We start from the raw sequence: 18,469 nt of genomic DNA on the forward strand, positions 1-18,469 counted from the left end.
CTCGACATGGCCGCGATGGATCAGACTTTTTGCAGGACACATGCCGCCATCTTGGGTTTGCATGATATCTTTTGTGACTGCATATTTTACTGATGAAAATTGGTTAGCTTGCTTTTAGGTTTAATACTACAAATAAACATATTCAAATTATAAATCACATAAAACCTACTAAAAATCATTTATATATAAAAAATAACTATTTACTCATAATAGAGGATATTACAATAGTACACTGGCGATCCAAAACAAAGAGTCTCTTCTTCTTCTTGGGTGACTCTTCGATGTCTTCTTTTTCAAGATGTCTACCACTGAGATTTTAAGGGATCTAACAGGACATCCTGCCTCTAGGCGATGTCATCCATCTCCCGCCTAAGCAACGAATGTTCTAAAAACCAAGTTTTCTTCCTTCCCCTTCTCTAGGTGTTAGTTCTCAACATCAATTGTAGCACCTTATAACTTGCTTTATGAATAATTTTCTTTAATACTTATTCTTAACTTCTATATTTTCTTAAATGTATTGTAATTTCAATTATGATGGAAAGTTAAAATAAAGTTTTTAAAATCTTAGAATCTTCTCGACATGGCCGCGATGGATCAGACTTTTTGCAGGACACATGCCGCCATCTTGGGTTTGCATGATATCTTTTGTGACTGCATATTTTACTGATGTGAAAATTTGTTAGCTTGCTTTTAGGTTTAAAACTACAAATAAACATATTCAAATGATAAATCACATAAAACCTACTAAGAATCATTTATATATAAAAAATAACTATTTACTCATAAAAGAGGATATTACAATAGTGATGAAATGTTTCTTCTCTCCTGTAAATGCACCTAATGTCAAAGCATCGAAATGTATAATTAAGCACCTGGTAATCTTTATTAATGGCTTATTCCCCAGTTTCAACTTATTGCAAGTGGTCAGCTCATACTTGATAGTTTTACCTAATAGTTTTCAAATAAATTCATTTAATGCTTTGAATTCCTGCTTGAATCTTTTTTTATGTTAAAAAGAGAGAATCCCGATACTGAGGCTGGATAACGAAGAGCTCCTGCATGTTTATTATTATTCCTGGCTGTCTAGCTTTATCCTTTTCGAAAGTGTGACATTTTTTGATTTATTTTATAATGTAAATCAATCCAAAAATCATTTACTGAAAGAAGATGATCTGAGTGGTGATGAAAATAGGAAGCTCAAAATACTATTTATTATACACCAACATTTCACCCCACATTCACATCAGGACTTTAAATCAAGATACAAAAAACTAAAATGGCTGCCCGTAGCTGAGTGGTTAAGACACAGTCTTACCAATTTGATGTCTATTGGCGGTGCCGGTTCGAATCCGGCCTGGGACGTTGACTTTTTCATTTAGTGGCGGTCCCACTTTGACCCCCAGCCATGGTTAGGCAGTATAGGACTTCAATGGGAGTCTTGGCCAAAAAAAAAAAAATTATTGGAAAAATGATTATAATTATGGCACTACACTGCATACAAGAACCCGGACCTCCTTTGCAACCAATCTACACAATCTCTTGCTCTCCCCCTCCATCTTTGAACAACCATTTACTTCCTTATCCCTTCTTGAGGTTTTTATTTTACACAGTTTTATTTTCATTAACTTTGAGGCCTAGTTTATCTGCTGCTTTTTTGAATTCCTGTATTGTTCCTTGTAGTGCTGTTCAGATTATAGCGGCAATTGCCACATCAACTGCATCTGCTAGGTGTTGAGACAGCCGATCGTAGATGGTTTTTTCTATATTAGTTCTAAATGACAGAGGATCACACTGTGATTCCAAGTTTAACTTTAACAGTTTAACAGTATTCATTAGCATCATTTACCAGCCTGACTAGTTTTTTCAGTATACGTTCCTTTACCATTCTTTAAAAAGTCCTATTCTGGCCAGACTGTCATACGCTTGTTTGAAGTCCACAAATAGCAGATGTGTGTGTCTATGTTGAACTCATAAAACTTTTCTATTGCTTGCCTCAGGGACAATATCTGGTCAACTGTTGATTTACTGAGCTGGAACCCTCTTTGATATCCTCCAATAATATTTTCAGTGAAATTGGACGCTTATTTATAAAAGAGTACTGCCAGTATTTTATAGATTCTGCTTATTTATTTATTTAATACCAGATCGGCCTGGTGGGCCTTATATGGTTAATGTAAGAGGTACATTCTTTTTTTTTTAACAATTGATTATAGTCTCATACAAAAGACACTCCTAACTATATATAATGTTATAAATTAAAAAAAAATTAAGATAAAATAAATATATTAAAATCATAATTCTTAATGAAAGATAAAAGTAAAGTTAATAACAAAAACAACAATGACATTTATGGATTTAATAAAATAAATAATTGACTTCTAATGGAAAAAAAAAAGTGAATTTAAGAAAAAGATGAAGAGAAAAAAAAAAGAAGTTAAAATAAAATAAAATTTTAGAGACAATAACAGAACTAATAGAGAGAAAAATGCTTTATTCATTCATGCTGCCCAAATACATCGTGTTGCTACATTACACAGCATACTAATCAATCCGTGATCAGACATATAAATTACAGATTTTAACATGATATAATAAAGTAGAAAGAAAAAATTTTTTTTTCTTTTTTCTCAACAGTTTTCCTTTACAATCAATTCTACACACTAAATACAAATATTTCAATTTATTCCTTTTTTTCTTCCCCTTTCTTGTCCCTTCTATTTCACAATTTTTGTTTCATTTTATCAACAAATTCACTCCTCCGAATTCCCTCTCTCAGATCTTCCCCAGTGACCCGCTAAACAAATTCACTATTAGACAGCGATATGAAATCAAACCAGAGAAAAACTAGTCATAGCAGTAGATCAGTTTACATTAAAATAAACAAATAAATACATTTTACCAAAACAAAACTAATACATAGATTTAAAGGAAAATATAATAAAAACATTGGTTAAAAGAAATACTAGATTGGATACATAAGTCAAACAAAAACGATAAATAAATAGAAAAAATAATGAATAATCTAGAGCTGATTCCTATGCAGACGATGGTGTATGATCCCCAGGGAGTCCAAAATAATATTTTCCGCCAAGATCCGAATATCCTCGATTCTAACACCTAGGCCTTCTATGAAGCTCCTTGTTCTATCTGGTATTGTTATGGAACTTATAACAGGATGTCCTGCAGCAATCTGGCCTTCAGTCTTCAGGTTGTGGTTGGGTTTCCCAAGTTGTAGATCACTGCTCCTTTAACTGTAGGTAACTGGGAGTGGAACTTCATGAACATTTTTTTGTATGTAATCCTCTATTGTCTCTATTTGCCATTCCTGATGCAATTGGCTGTTTCTTACAAACCAAGGAGCATCCACTGCAAATTTTATGACTTTATTTTGAAAAGATTGTAATTTTTTCCGTTTCGTAGGAAAAATTGCTCTGTTGCTCCCTATAATACATAGCCATACATCAGCAGTGGCCTGACAATTATTTTAAAAATAAGAATAGCTGTTTCTGGTTTTAATTTGGATTTTCTATTTAGATTAGGATGTAGCATTTCTAACCTTGCGTAGGTTTGAGTTAGTTTGATGTTGATATGGTGGTTCCAGGTAAGGCGTCGATCAAGGTGAATTCCCAGGTGTCTTACTGTTTCACTGGCAGGATTCTATTTTGCATTTTTACCTTTGAGGATCAGTTCTGAGAGTAAAAACTTTTGAAGTACATTTTTCAATGTTCAGACTAATCATCCATTTATTGAAGTATTGTTCTAGTTCATTTAGTATTATGTATTTTTAGCTATTATTATGTCATCATGTTGAGAGAACACTGCTGTTTCGTCAGTAAACATAGCTATGGAGGTATGTGTGGAGGAATGATGCCGTGAACATGGAAGTTGAACAGAATGGGAGAAAGGACTGAACCTTGAGGATTACTGCCATGTATTTAGATTCTGCTAGGTAGAGCAATGACTATGTAATTATCATGTACCATCTTATCTCCTTTCTTGTGTATAGGACTAACTGCTCTTGTCTAATCTTTGGGGATTTTTTCTTCCCAAATTAAATTTTAAATTTCTTTCCACAAATTACTGCCGCAATATTTCATCATCTCTAGACTGATCTTGTCAAGACCTGGCAGTTCTTCATTCACCTAATTATGTCAATTATTTCTTCCTTTTATGGAGCTTCTACTTCTTCTGCACCTTCCTGCGTATAATTATATTACCTTACTATAATTTTATATTTTTCTTATAGTCACACTAACGATATTTAACTGTCATTTGTAACATATTTTCGCTCTCTTATTGCCTCGGTTTACATCTCTTCACTCTTCTGTTCACTCGCTAGCTGAGAGGTTAGTATTCTGATTTGTTCATTATTTTCCTTTTTTCTCTACCTTTATTTTCCTCTCACGATTTATTCTCTATCCCATCATAAACTTACCTTATTTTCTTCTTCATTATTTCTTTCCATCTTTTGGTTTCTATTATATTTATTTTTAATTTTACTTTTTTTTTGTTTTCAATATTATTCCACCTATATATTTTATTCTTATTATTTATCACTGTATTTAATATCTATACTTTAGTCTGTTTATCTTATTTCTATTTTTATTTAAGCTGTTCATTTTTATATAATTTTCACAAAATTTGTTACACCATCTTACAATCCTACCATAGTTTGCAAATGTTTTCATGTTATCCTACCTTAGTTTATAGTTGATTGTATCTTGTGTTTTAGCCCTGATAAAGCTATTATATAATAAATAGTTTTTTTTTACTATTTTGAGCTACTTTTTTTTTTCACTGCCACTTAGATCATCTTCCTTCAATAATCACTTGTGGTCAAATGCTTCAAAAAAATATTTACATTGTGATTAAATTTTATCATCTGAAGTAATATAATTTAATTTAAATATAATATTAGTATAATTTAAAAAAAATAAAAATAATTGCTTTTTTAATACATAGTTTTTTTCTAATTAATTATGAGAGATAGTTTTTTTCTATTTAGAAAAAATTAACTTATTGCTATATTTTTTTTTATTGTGAAGATTTTTTTATTATGACCTGTTAGTAAAATATTAGTTCTTGGAGTTGGTATGCTCATAGCTGGTTCATTAACATCAAACTAATTATTTTTTGAGACTTTCATAATTACAACTTTTATTTGACTAAACCTGAAATACATATCATCGGGCACTTGAGCATTTTGTGCCCAACTATATATTCTTGTCATATAAGATAGTTATATGACATATATGATAGTTGACAATATAACTTTTAAATACAAGAAAATGATCAGGGTTGAGGTAAAAAAAGAACAAATAATTTTTAACTATTTAATGTCCGACATTTCACCCCACTTTTTTTTTATATTCTTTAGCTTTCTGTCTTCAAAAAAGCTCTGAAACATTAGCTCATAATAAATAATTTAATTACTATTTGAGTTCTTATGATCGTACCCAGACCATCTTCCTTTTATATATTACACATGGTCAATCAACGATCTGCCAGTATGTCTTCACAAGATACAAACATTAATAATCTCCACTGCAGTGCCTGCCTTTTAAACCGATGACCTGTTGTGTCACAGGAACTTTAACTCTCCATGTGCTAATGCTCTTCCTTTCTCTAATCAGACTTCATCATCTTCTGCTGCTTCTTCTAGTATTCTTATTTCTTTCAACTGTTATGATTTCTCTAACTTTATAATTTCACCTTGTTCTACAGTTCTTAACGTTTTTTCCCCAAATTAAATCAAATTTCCCTCTTCATAAATCTAATTTTAATACTCTACACAAGTGCCTGACTGATAAAACAAAACAACACATTCTTTTTTTTGTATTTTTCATTGATACAATTTGTGTATTAATAAGTTAAGTTTGTGATATTTATTTTATTGTTTATTTATACAATACAAATTTTGGAAGGCCGTCATAGCTGAGTGAGTTAACTTTTATTTGGGTTGACTTTAATACAATTGGGAAATTTTTGTTGCAAAAATAATCAACATTATTTGTTATTGTTTTTTAAATTTAATTCCTTTTTTTTAAAGGAATTTTAATGATGAAATATAATTTAAATTTAATTTTTTTATGCTGTCTTATAACTTCTAATAAGCACAAAGAAACACATTTATGATGTTATTGTGTTGTGTTATAATAGTTGGATGCATAATAAGTATATACCTATCTCAAAAGATTTTTTTCGGACCTTGTAGATCGTTGCTGCCCGAACCAGCCTGCTCCACGCCTGCCTATCTTGGGCTTTCCAGTTTGCTGCTCTTTTACATCTTTGTTGATTCTGTCTATCCATCTGGTTTTTTGCCTTCCACATGGTCTCTTGCCATTCATTGTTGTGCAGAGGCATCCTGATGGATTGCTTCAAGCCACATGTCCTGCCCATCTTAACCTCATTGCCTTCATATCATGAGATATTAACTGATCACTCTCTGCATGTAGTTCACTGTTAGTTCTTTACCTCCATGTGTACAGGCACTGATCTCAGATCGCTCCTGTAATTGTACGGCGGACTTTCCATTCCAATCTCTCAATCCTGCTTTCTAGGGATCCTGTTAGAGCCGAGGTATCGTAGCTGCTATATCAGAGCTGCTTTATCATGGCATTGTACACCTTTAGCTTCGAATTTTTAGAGATTTTTCAGGATTTCAGTAATCTTAACAAAAAGAATGCTCTGTTCGCGACCTATCTCAGATTAATATCAACCTTTTTTTATTTTTTTAAATTCCATTAGAAATAATGTACAAATAGCAATCTACTATTACTTGATAAAAATCATCTACTGGTAACTCAAAAGTTTGATATTTTTCCTATGAATGAAGTTCAGAATACCATCACAATGCTAATTATCACTTATTACTGAGATATATATCAGCTACAATCAGAGTTGGGCATAATTAGCTATTAGTCTCAACTATAGCTAATTTTTGCCTACCTGGCAACAGTTCATTCTCATAAGATTTAATGTTCTATTATAAAGCTCTCCAAAAAATTAAAGTTTGATATTTAAAATCTTACCTTTTGCATACCAGCTCCCAGACTATATTAGTATTGATATACAACAGTCAGTAGTGTAAAAGCTGTAGTGAAACTTTAGGCTTTTTAAATTGTAATAAAATATGTGTAGCCTTATCGCAACTTTTAGGAGATTATTTAATATATCATAGTGCAAAAATAAAAAAATTAGTATTGATTATGGGCAACCTCTAGCACTGTCGGTGGCAGGTATGAAACACTGCTAAGGCCTATATTATCCTTATTTATGGAAAATTAAAAAAATAAACAAAAAATCCCACTAAAATATGCATCTCTGGACCCTCCTGTGATATACGTTCTTTGTGACCACCCTTCTAGTTTTAGCATAAAAGATTTTTTTACAATACTGGGTGAGTTTGGAAATTATGATATCGGTTTAAGGCAACTCTCCACTCCTTACCAAACTAATCTTGCCTTTAAATGACAATTCTTATTACCTGTTGAGTTTTCTTTTTCTTTCTCATCTTCCATTAAGAACACACATATCTCTAATCTCCCCAGATCTTAATTCTAGTTTATTCCTAGTCTTATGTGATACATCTTGTCAACGGAATGATCTGTTCCTAAGTTTTTACAATGCTTTTATATTTTTTAATGCACCATATTTAGTTGTTTTAGCCATTACTTTTAGTTCCTTAAAAAAATTTAAAGTTTCTTTTTAATATATGAAATTAATTAAACATTGATAAATTTTCTTATCATCATTTGTTACATACCTATTTACGAGTTTAGATTTGTCTAATCCTCGTAAATATTAGTAATAATATCAGTTAGATTCTGCTTTGAGATGGCATCGCTATGAGTAGCACAACTGTAGATATATTAAGCTAAATTTGAATTAAAGTATACTTTAATGAGTTGTTAATTGTTTACTGTAGATTGATATGAGGAGAAGATATTCGGGGTTGCATTTAGCAAAGATACAAAAATAAGCAAAACTTATTTATATGTGCCAAAGTTTTGACCTGAATTTCAGGCCTGAAAACAGAATGAGATGAATATTAAGTCTGAGAAAAATTTAAAGAAGATAATGACAAACTAACTTGGAAATATACATAGCAATAAATTAAGTTATTTGTAAATACAATTTATTATTTATAATAATAAATTGTATTTTATTTTCATGATTACTGCCTGGTTTTGATTAATTTTTTTATCATTTATTTAGTATAATTCTTACCTCTAAAATATATTTTATCTTCTATTTGTGTCAACTACTATCTACATATTTATTGTTATGTATATTTCCAAGTTTTTTTGTTATTTTATTTTTATTTTTAATGATGTGAAGATAGTTGACCATAGATATATAAGAGGAGAAGATGGTCGGGGGCTGCGGTCAGCAGAAAAAACACAAATTATTTATTTGTGCCGATGTTTCAACCTAATTTTCAGGTCTTCATCAGGGCTATAAAAACAAAAAGACAACAACCATCATTCAGAGGGAAAAAAAATAATAAAAATAAAATACATTATATAATAATGTATAAAATAATAATGTTATCAATCTATTACTGTCTTTGTCCATAGTTATTAATCAAATAATTTATATTTTCATTCCATTATTATGTATATTTCCAAATTTTTTGTCTATTATTTATTTTAATTTTTTTTTTCTCTCTAAATGACGGTTGTCCTTTTGTTTTTATAGGCCTGATGAAGACTTGAAAATCAGGTCGAAACGTAGGCACAAATAAATAATTTGTTTGTTTATTTTTTTTTTATGCTGACTGCATCCCCTGACCATCTTCTCCTCTTATTTATCTACGGACGACAATCTTCACATCATTAAAAATAAAAATAAAATAACAAAAAAACTTGGAAATATACATAACAATAAATTAAGTATATATTAGTTGATTGATACTAATAGAAGATAAATTATCTCCTTTTGTTTTTCAGCCCTAAATTTAGGTCGAAACAATGGCACTAATGAATAAGTTTTGATTGTTTGTGTATCTTTGCTGACCGCATCCCCTGCCATCTTCTCCTTAAATAAAGTATACTTTGTTTTGGATTTAAGGTATAAAACTGTGGGGTCGTTTGTGCCTTAAAGTACTCCTTGTTATAAGAAAAAAAAATTTGTAATTCCTTAATTATTTTATTTTTTATTAATCATATATATATTTATTTTATTTTATTATTTTTTTTAGTACCACTGGAGAGTTTAAATATTGCCTAGAACATCCCCAAGTGTCACTTATTATCTCCCCTCTGTCGTTTCATTATTTACTTCTGTAATGCTTTTATTTTGTAGACTCTTGCATGCCTCTTAATGAAACGTTGGCTATTCTGAGAAAACTAAGGAGACATGATATAAATGTTATAAAGCCGAGGTCTAAGACAGCTGCCGACGGAACAGTCATTACGTACTGGTGTGAATTACGCGAGTTGCGTAAGAAATGCACTGGTATGTAACTTCATTAGCAACAATTAGTTGTAGATGGAATTAGTGATCACCAACAATAGAAGAATTAGTCATAAATAAAGAAGTATTAGCTAGAGATTTAAAATTATCTCCTTTTCTTTTAATTTTTTGCTTGCATGAATTTTAAGCTTCATAAGTTGTGTTTTTATTTTTTCTCCTTTGATAATAACTCTATGGAATGTACCTTAAGTTGATTTTAGTGTTTACATACTTTTTTTTATTTGAGGAGAAGATGGTCGGAGGTGCGATCAGTAAAGATACACAAGTAAGTAACACTTATTTATTTGTGCCAACGTTTTGACTTTTGACGGCTTATTTATTAAATTGCTTGTTTATTTAATTTAATTGCTTAATTAGCTTATTTCTTTAATTTGATGGCTTATTTCATTTCGATGTTTGAATGCCTGAAATTCAGGTCGAAACATCAGTACAAATAAATTTGTGTATCTTTACTGAGTGCACCCTTGACTATCTTATCCTCATATCAACTACAAACACCTCATTTTACATATTTTTGTTACATTCAATTATGTATCATTATACACATTCAATTATTTCTACACGTACATATGTGACTGAATCTCAAGAATATAAATTTTGTGAAATATTATTAAACATGAATATGTCTGTTCCAAATCTAAGTTGATTAAATGATCAAATTATTCTTTTAGGCATCACCCTACTTACAAATTTGAATTTAAGAAATACCTCCATCTCCTTACCCCTCCAGCCCCTCTTGGTACTTTCTTATTCTGGTTTTAATTGATGGACATAAATGTATTTTGTAAGATGCAATCTCTTGTCTATGAAGTTTGCAAAATTAAGAAATGTTCACTTAAGCACTAATTTTTAGCAAGTCGAATTTTAAGTCTCCTAAGGTGCGATGTTGAATCTGCTACTTGCTTTTAGCTTGAAAGTGCTGCTTTTCGAAATCTGAATGTCCTCTGCAACCTCTTCATTTGTATTGTTTGCTTAAACAGTCCAAATTTTTATACAATATAATTATTACTTTGCCTGATTTGTTAAACATCTGTATCCGAAAACTATCTATAACAGTATATTTAAGTTAAATTGAATTAAGCTCAGTTTTGTCATAGGATCAGAATTGCCCAATAAAATAAAACAAAACAATATTTTTTAAATTGAAAGGTTACATTAATTGTCCAATAAAATCTGACACAATATATCATTGCAAATCACCATAAACAACATATCATAGCAAATCATCATAATCACACGTATAGAATTTTATTACTTATCTTATACTTTATAAAGTATTTATGAATGTAAAACTGTTTCAGAGCTGGACGATGGTGCTATCAATCCCCTGTGGACCATGCGCGGGTTCACGCAAACTTTCCATATGTGGAAAGAAAACAAAAGAGCCCAAAGCATACCTCTTAATTCATTTCTCACTTATATTACGCTTCCGTGGTGGAGTATTACTAAAGGTATAGTATTTAAAATATTTTTTATTGTTTTTATTACCCCCTTTCTGGTCATTTCTGACATACTGGGAGTGGGGAATTATGTACAGGGTACCAACCTATTCTTACCATAGTGAGGAGTCAAGTTTTCATTTTGTGAGATGGCCACAGAAATAAAAATCAACCCTACAGGCCCGATTCGAACTGGCACTACTGCAGGTCTGAGGTTCAAAGACCTATGCTTCATTCTCTTCAGCTACAGACAGGCCATTTATTAGGGATATATGTAAATTCAAAATTAACTTGTTTTGTTTCCTGACTATATATGTTTGACTACCAAACATAAACATAGTTTTTTCAGTTCCTGATTGAATACAATATACAATATACTATATATATAGAATATATTGTATTCAATCAGGAACTGAAAAAACTTTGTCCTCAGACTCGAAAATCTATTCTCACGTATTATGTTTCAGTTATCAAGGAAAAACTTTAGTTTTGTTTCCATCTTTAATCAAGTTTTTGTTGGGCATTATCGACCAAATCGCTCGTGCGATTATGTTGTAATTTTTTAGGTCCCAGAGGTAACGAACCCAGGATAACACCCCTCTCTTATCCCCATATACCAGACCTTGTAGGAAGAAAATGAAATAATGTGAAATTGGGCTGTATTAATGAACACTCCCAAGGAAGACCTTTCTGAAAGTTTCTTTTAAATGTGCACTTTAAGCTTCCCGTAGCAAAATTTTCTTTTTATTTATAGAAGGAGGTATAGTTGGATTTATTAAACAATATTTTTTTAAGGATAGCTCAATGTGTCCACTTAAAGGAAAGTAAGATATTCCTTAGTAACATTCTTAAATGATGGGATTTTGTTACAAATAGTAAATTTTAGAAAACAAGGTTCAATTTTGTTTTATTAGAGCATATTATGTTTTGAAGTGTACGTGGTCCCTTCTACACCTAGCTATCCCAGTTATAAATTGGACTTTGAGGTTAGAGTACTTTACACTCGCTAGATAGACACTTACCCCCTTCATCCACACTAAAGATTCAAAAAATGTTACTTAGCCCCTTTATCCACTTACTCCTTCAAATATTACCCTTATGTTTTTATTTTAAAGATCTTTCTTTTTTTTAGTACTTGCAAGTAACATGTGATTCAATGTTCAAGAATTATTAATCAAACTTTACCGGTACAAAATTGATATAGTTTTAAAAGCTACGTCTAATCTTTGTTTTTTCATGCCTTGTCGCAACCGCAGATGGTGAAAATAGCTTTCTCTTCATCTATAGGTACTTCGTGTTTTGCTGACAAACGCATAGTATACACCCAAATAAAACAACTTAATAACAGTGGTTTTTGAATGAATCATTATTTTACTAATTTGTGTTTTAGTTCAAAACAGTTTACTTAATTTTTAAAATGATTAGCTAAAAATAGAAAAAATTATTAAGTTTTTTTTAAAAATTTTCTTAATGTATTTTTCTTTTTGTTTACAGATATTTTAGATACCCGAATTGAACCAATTCTTACCTTCTGATACATTAATGAATTTTTTTATTTGAAGTTATGAATGTTTGTACCTGTTTTATTGTGTCAATTTTGTATTTTTAAAATTTATATGAGAATACTATGTAAATATGAAATAATGTATTTTATATCTCTTTAATTATATATATATTTCTTCTTGCAGTTTTATTTTATTATTCAGGATTTACCCTAATCCTTTTTTAGTATCATGGATATTTAATAAATGAAAGTGTCTGCTGGAATGGATTCCTATCAAGGTTTTAAGATATCAGAAGTTAGCTATATTAAAGATAACAGTTTGAAAGCATGCTTTACTTTTTACTAAAACAATCATATAATGAAGTTTAACCATGGTTAAAACATTATCATAATTAATATTATATCTCTAATTCCGATGCTATTTCAGATATAGGGCTTTTTAAAAATGGTACAACTATCTGAATGATAATGAGAGATAGTTGACCGTGGATGACGTACGAGGAGAAGATGGTTGGAGGTGCGGTCAAAGTGAAACACAAATAAGTTGGTGTAACCTATTTTATTGTGCCAACGTTTCAGCTAGAGTTTCTAGCCTTCATCAGGGATAAGAACAGAACAAGATAACAACCACAGTAAGTATAGAAAATAAAAAAGAAAGTATAAACAGAATAACATAAAATGAATAATTTTACAAAATAGAATTAATAAAATGAAGTGATGAGAGAAGCGAAAAATAAAATGTATACATAGGCAATTGAAGAAGTAGGTAAAATAACATAATTAAGGAAATAAAATAAAAATGAAGTTATATAATGCAAAGAAGTATGAACATATCAGTTATTAATAATTTAAAAATTGAAATATGGAAAGAAAAAGAAAATTGAGAGGAAGAAAATATATATAACAATAATAATTGATAAAGAGGCAAAATATAAGTAAAGTATACCATAAGAAATGAATAGAAAAAAATTTTTTTTTTTAAAACACCAATAATAATATAGTGAACATAACTTATAACGCGGGTAAGGAAAATGGACAAAAGAAAGGATGGTAAAATAAAGAAAGGGAAAAGAATAAAACGAACCTGTTAGCTTCCCACTTTTCTCATCACTTCATTTTATTAATTCTATTTTGTAAAATTAATTATTTTATTTTATTCTGTTTATACTTTCTTTTTTATTTTCTATACTTACTGTGGCTGTTATCTTGTTCTGTTCTTAGCCCTGAAGAAGGCTAGAAACTCTAGCCGAAACGTTGGCACAATAAAATAGGTTACACCAACTTACTTGTGTTTCTCTTTGACCACACCCCCAACCATCTTCTCCTGAATGATAATTTCTTTTCTGTTATTCTTCTTCAGGCTGACATTTCCTATTCTTTTTTACTTTCCTATAATTAATGGTTATGTATTGATAAACTATTTAATGGTAGTTATGTCATTCCTCAATCCTGTCACAAAGTTGAGTTTCTGACTTAAATTGTCAATGGCACCAGTTTTGTTTGCAGTAAATCTAAAAAAAAAAAAAAATACTGTCATATTGCTCAGCATCCTTTTAAAGGATGAAATGACTTACAACTTGGGAAACCCAACTACAACTCGAAGACTGAAGCTCATGCTGTTGCAGGACATCCTGCTATAAATTCTATATTTATCAGTTCTGTTATTGTCACTCTAAAATTTTATTTTATCTTAATTTCTTTTTTTTTTTCTCCCATTAGAAGTCAATTATTTAATTTGTTAAATCCGTATTACTTTTGTGTATATAGTTAGGGGTGTCTTTTATATGAGACTACACCCTCCCTATAATCAATTGTTTAAAAAAAAAATGTACCTCTTACATTAACCATGCAAGACCCCACTAGGCCGATCTGGGCCGTTTCATAATGAAAGCTAATAGTATTACTTATAGTACAAGTATAGAAACAACGTGTTAATTGCACTAATACTTATTTTTTTCATAATAGGGAGGGCTATTAGTGATATTACAGAAGTTAAAAAGTACTAAAGTACAAGTTAGTGTAATTGTAAGTTAAATCGACAAGACTAATATTATTAGTTTGTACTTTATTATGAAACAGGGCCCTGGTATTAAATAAATAAATAAATAAATAAATAAAAATGTACTTAATAAAAACAAATGCTCTCAGGAAGTTTTATTTGAAAAAAAATAATGGGATAATGGAGAGAATATATTTAGAGAGGTATTGGAAAAATGAAGACTAATAAAAATTAAAAAAAAAAAAAATATATTCTTTAAAAAAACCATACAATAGTGCAATGCTTTTAAGATTAAACTTAATGCATTCAGCAGTGTCTAATTTAACTTTACACAAAAGCATTTTTCTCTTTAGTTGTACGAGTGAAAATGCTGCAGTTCAAGTTTGAATAGTTTTGAGATAATGATTTTCTTGTGCATAGTGTTCTAAAATAAATTTATAACTTGTATCAAAACTTTAAAAAAAACAAAACAAATTAGGTGACACTTCTCTTAAGTTTCAGCAAATCTAAGCAATTCCACTTAAAATATTTTAAACTATAATTAAATTTGTTTTTAAATATATTTTAAAAATATTACAAAACATTTTATATCAGGAAGGATTATTGGGAGTTTATCAAGTAGACTTAATCATTCAAATTGTGTAGTAATTCAAAACATCAAAAGTTATAAATTAAATTGTATATATCACTGCTCCGGAAGTATAGTGACGCAACTGTGAAACTGACTTTTGCCATAGTGGACTCAAAAATGCATTTCCAAAGATGTTTGAGAATCCGTTTAATTGTACTCAATTTTGTCATGGGAGGGAATATCCGTTGCTATGACCTGCATACTTATAGTGGATATATACTAATCCTTAAATTTAGTTAGTAATAAAATGTAATAATAAGTTTTATTTAATAGAGGAATTTAACTTCAGGTATTAACTGTTTTGTAACAAGGTACTGTACATATAAATTTTCTTTTAAATAATGAAGAGTAAGATGTTTTCTTTTAAATCCACTAGGCAGGTCTTCTTCAGAGCTAAATTAACATATAGAACTAGTACAGGAGTATAAGATAACCCACAAAAATTAAATTATTTTAAGATCTGGTCACAACTAGATGCGTCATAGGGGCAGATATTTAAGCCCTCGAAATGTTATTTACAAAGAAAACCCTAGAGCAGTCTCACCTGCGTGATGTCAGAGGATACTAACAAAGTTTGGAGTACCATTCCATCGAGTGTGTCATTACACTTCTACAATAGTTCTTCATTGTTTTGCATATTGTTTAGTTAGCCCTGACGAAGACCTTCAAAGTGGGTCGAAACTTATGCTATCAGTAAATAGTTTTTACTATTTTGAGATACTTCCTGACTGGCACCCAGGCAATCTTATCCTTCTTACAAATTTAAAACACTTTTAATAAAAAAAATGTTTTGATTTTTATGAAATTTTTCTTTCATTTATTAATTTAAAAAATATATAGAACCCTAATCATCATACTTTAACTTAAATGACATGGAACAAAAAAATTTAGAAAATTACAAATTAACATATTACTTGAATGTAAAAGGCACAAATGTGTGAAATAAGTGATCTTTTAGTACCAAAGCTAACTTTCATTCAATAGAAGTTTATATAATTTTAATATATTCCATAATAATAACCAAAATAATTTTAAAAGAAAAAATTTAATCCATCATTTGTCACAATCTATTTTTTCTTAAGTATGTAAACACAAATTCTGGCTTTTCGGTGCTTTACCACCCACACAACCTATTTAGTTTACTACATTCATTGCCAATACAAAACTAGAGATTTTTTTTAATGGCTTCAATATTACCTTTAGAATCAGTAGCTCCTTTAGTATCACTTTTATCAGGTACAGGTAAAAATGTCAAGATGTTATAAAAGAAATCGAACGGCTCTTTAAGACAGCCGAGAATTAAATCATGTACAAATAAAGCTCTATTAGCCCTTTTTACATCGAGCAAACTCAAGTCAGATTCTTCCAAGTTTTTTCCCAACATAGAGGGCAATAAGAATGTCTGAGAATTGTTATGTCTAGAATCGCTAGTAGCAACATTCAAAGTCAAGTTTGTAGAACCCGAAGCAGGAGTTGTATGCTGTTGAGACCGTCTGGTAACCCTCACCAACTGCTGACCAGAAGTAGTTCGCACTTGTTGTCGTTGAAATTGCATCTGTAAATCCATGTACTGTGAAGCAGCAGAACCTTGAGTCCTCCTAACACCTGACAGTTGGGAAAGAAGTTCAGTTATTGGGTCTATATCTCTCGATGGGCTTGATGGAGTCAGCGATGCTAAAGAACCAGAAGCGAAATTGAGGTTTGAACGTCTAGGCCTAGTGGTTATATTACGAGAAGTAGGAGCTGGGGTAGTTCTATTAGAATGTCTTGTAGATGTCTCATCCAGAAAAGAAGCCAGATCTCTTGTAGGGCTTCTGTGTTCTACAGTCAAGTGTTCAGCAAAGTTTTCAGTCACTAAATTTGGATAACCATATGGTAATGATGCACAAATAGGGCAAACAATTTCATGATCAGCATTGGCATGTTCTGCATTGACATGGTCCAAGAGAGCACTATCTGAGAAACCGAACTTTCCACAATATGGGCAGGTAAATGATTGGGGTTGGTCTGTGTTGAAAGCTTCACCACTGTAATATAGTTCTAAATCGGATCTTGTGAGAATACACTGCATTGGATGCTGAGTCGTGTGCCGAATACTTGTGGCTCCTGCATCATAACAGGAAGAACACAAATCATAATCGAAACAAACTAAACATTTCCACCTTTTACCACGAAAGTTACCATTCAAACAGGAGTCACAGCTAACACCCTCGTGCCTTATCATAATGCTCGCTTAATTTCTCGTTGTTAACTAGAAAATTTGGAACCATAAAGTACTGAGTGAAGTGAAACCATGCGCATCTTCTTTTACATCAAGTGGGCAGGTATAGTTACCACATCTATCCTCGGCTTATGAACATATCACAGAGAGATGAGTCAAACTACACCATTCACAGAATATATAACAAATCGGAAATAAGAACATTAATAAACTCGTTCTTCAATTTTGTTTGAATACAAAATGCTCCACGACTGGTAATCCCATAACTCGACTCCACGATGACCAGATTCAGTGCAGCCAACGTAATTTCTTTTTTTTATTTCTTCAACAATATCTTTTTTGTATCTATGGATAAATATTTTCACTTGAATGGTCCTATCGGATAATTATGCTTTATCATCTTTGATATTTTTAATTTTAAAATGGCTTACTATTCGCATTCTATTCATAGCCGTTATTTAGAAGATTTTTATGTCGTATGATATTGATAAATAAAAATGGAAGCTATTTGGCATAACCTATTGTTAATTAGAAAACGCTAGTTTCAATTAAATTATTTTTGATTATTGATCAACCTTTAAACAGTTTATCAGTTAATTTAACTATGTATGTCAAAAACGAAATAAAACTTTTTAGATATAGTAAGAACTGAGAAGTTTTACGTAAATTTACAATTCTTTATATATATGCAGTAGAAAACAAAAGAAGTATATTAAAGTCCGTATAGTTTTGACTTTTACACCTTCAATCGGATTGACAGTTATACTGAAGGTTGTATGGTTAAGACAGATGGATTACGAGAAAACTGGTTATTTTGAATACAATAATACAATACCCAATCTCACTGCTAAAATTAATTTCATTTTTAAAATGTGAATATTGTAGTATGATCGAAATGAACCTAAAGATGGCTCTTACAAAGTCAACCGGATTGACAGTAATACTGAAGGTCGTAAGGTAAGACAGATGGATTACGAGAAAACTGGTTATTTTGAATAAAATAGTTCAATACTCTATTTCTCTGCCAAGAATTAGTTTTTTAATAATTTCATTTCTAAAATATGAATATTAAAATAAGATCTAAATAAACCTAAAGGGACTCATACAAAGTCAATCGGATTGACAGTAAAACCTAAAATGGAAGTTCAGATAGCAAGGTTAATAAAGATAGAGATATAGATATGCCTATACACGTTTG

The 18,469-nt window shown here is 30.6% G+C and overlaps 1 protein-coding gene and 1 pseudogene across 2 annotated transcripts in view; one reads left to right on the plus strand and one right to left on the minus strand.

The window, feature by feature from the left end:
- LOC106684886 (uncharacterized protein KIAA0930 homolog) overlaps nt 1–12,603 on the plus strand; it is a 34,476-nt gene extending 21,873 nt beyond the window's left edge. Inside the window, exons 9-11 of one of the 2 annotated variants that reach the window (XM_014427239.3) lie at nt 9,307–9,459; nt 10,779–10,928; nt 12,411–12,603. In XM_014427239.3, coding sequence (XP_014282725.1) covers nt 9,307–9,459; nt 10,779–10,928; nt 12,411–12,451 — 344 coding nt within the window. In that variant the 3' untranslated portion in view covers nt 12,452–12,603. The remainder of the gene's footprint in view (nt 1–9,306; nt 9,460–10,778; nt 10,929–12,410) is intronic. The other variant, XM_014427329.3, reaches the window with a different exon arrangement.
- Nucleotides 12,604–16,076: 3,473 nt separating this feature from the next.
- LOC106683210 (E3 ubiquitin-protein ligase KCMF1 pseudogene) lies at nt 16,077–17,847 on the minus strand (annotated as a pseudogene).
- Between the last annotated feature and the right edge of the window lie 622 nt (nt 17,848–18,469).

The sequence above is a fragment of the Halyomorpha halys genome, unplaced genomic scaffold (genome assembly GCF_000696795.3).
Source record: "Halyomorpha halys isolate HHAL.00 unplaced genomic scaffold, Hhal_1.1 Scaffold3.1, whole genome shotgun sequence".
NCBI classification, from domain to species: domain Eukaryota; kingdom Metazoa; phylum Arthropoda; class Insecta; order Hemiptera; family Pentatomidae; genus Halyomorpha; species Halyomorpha halys.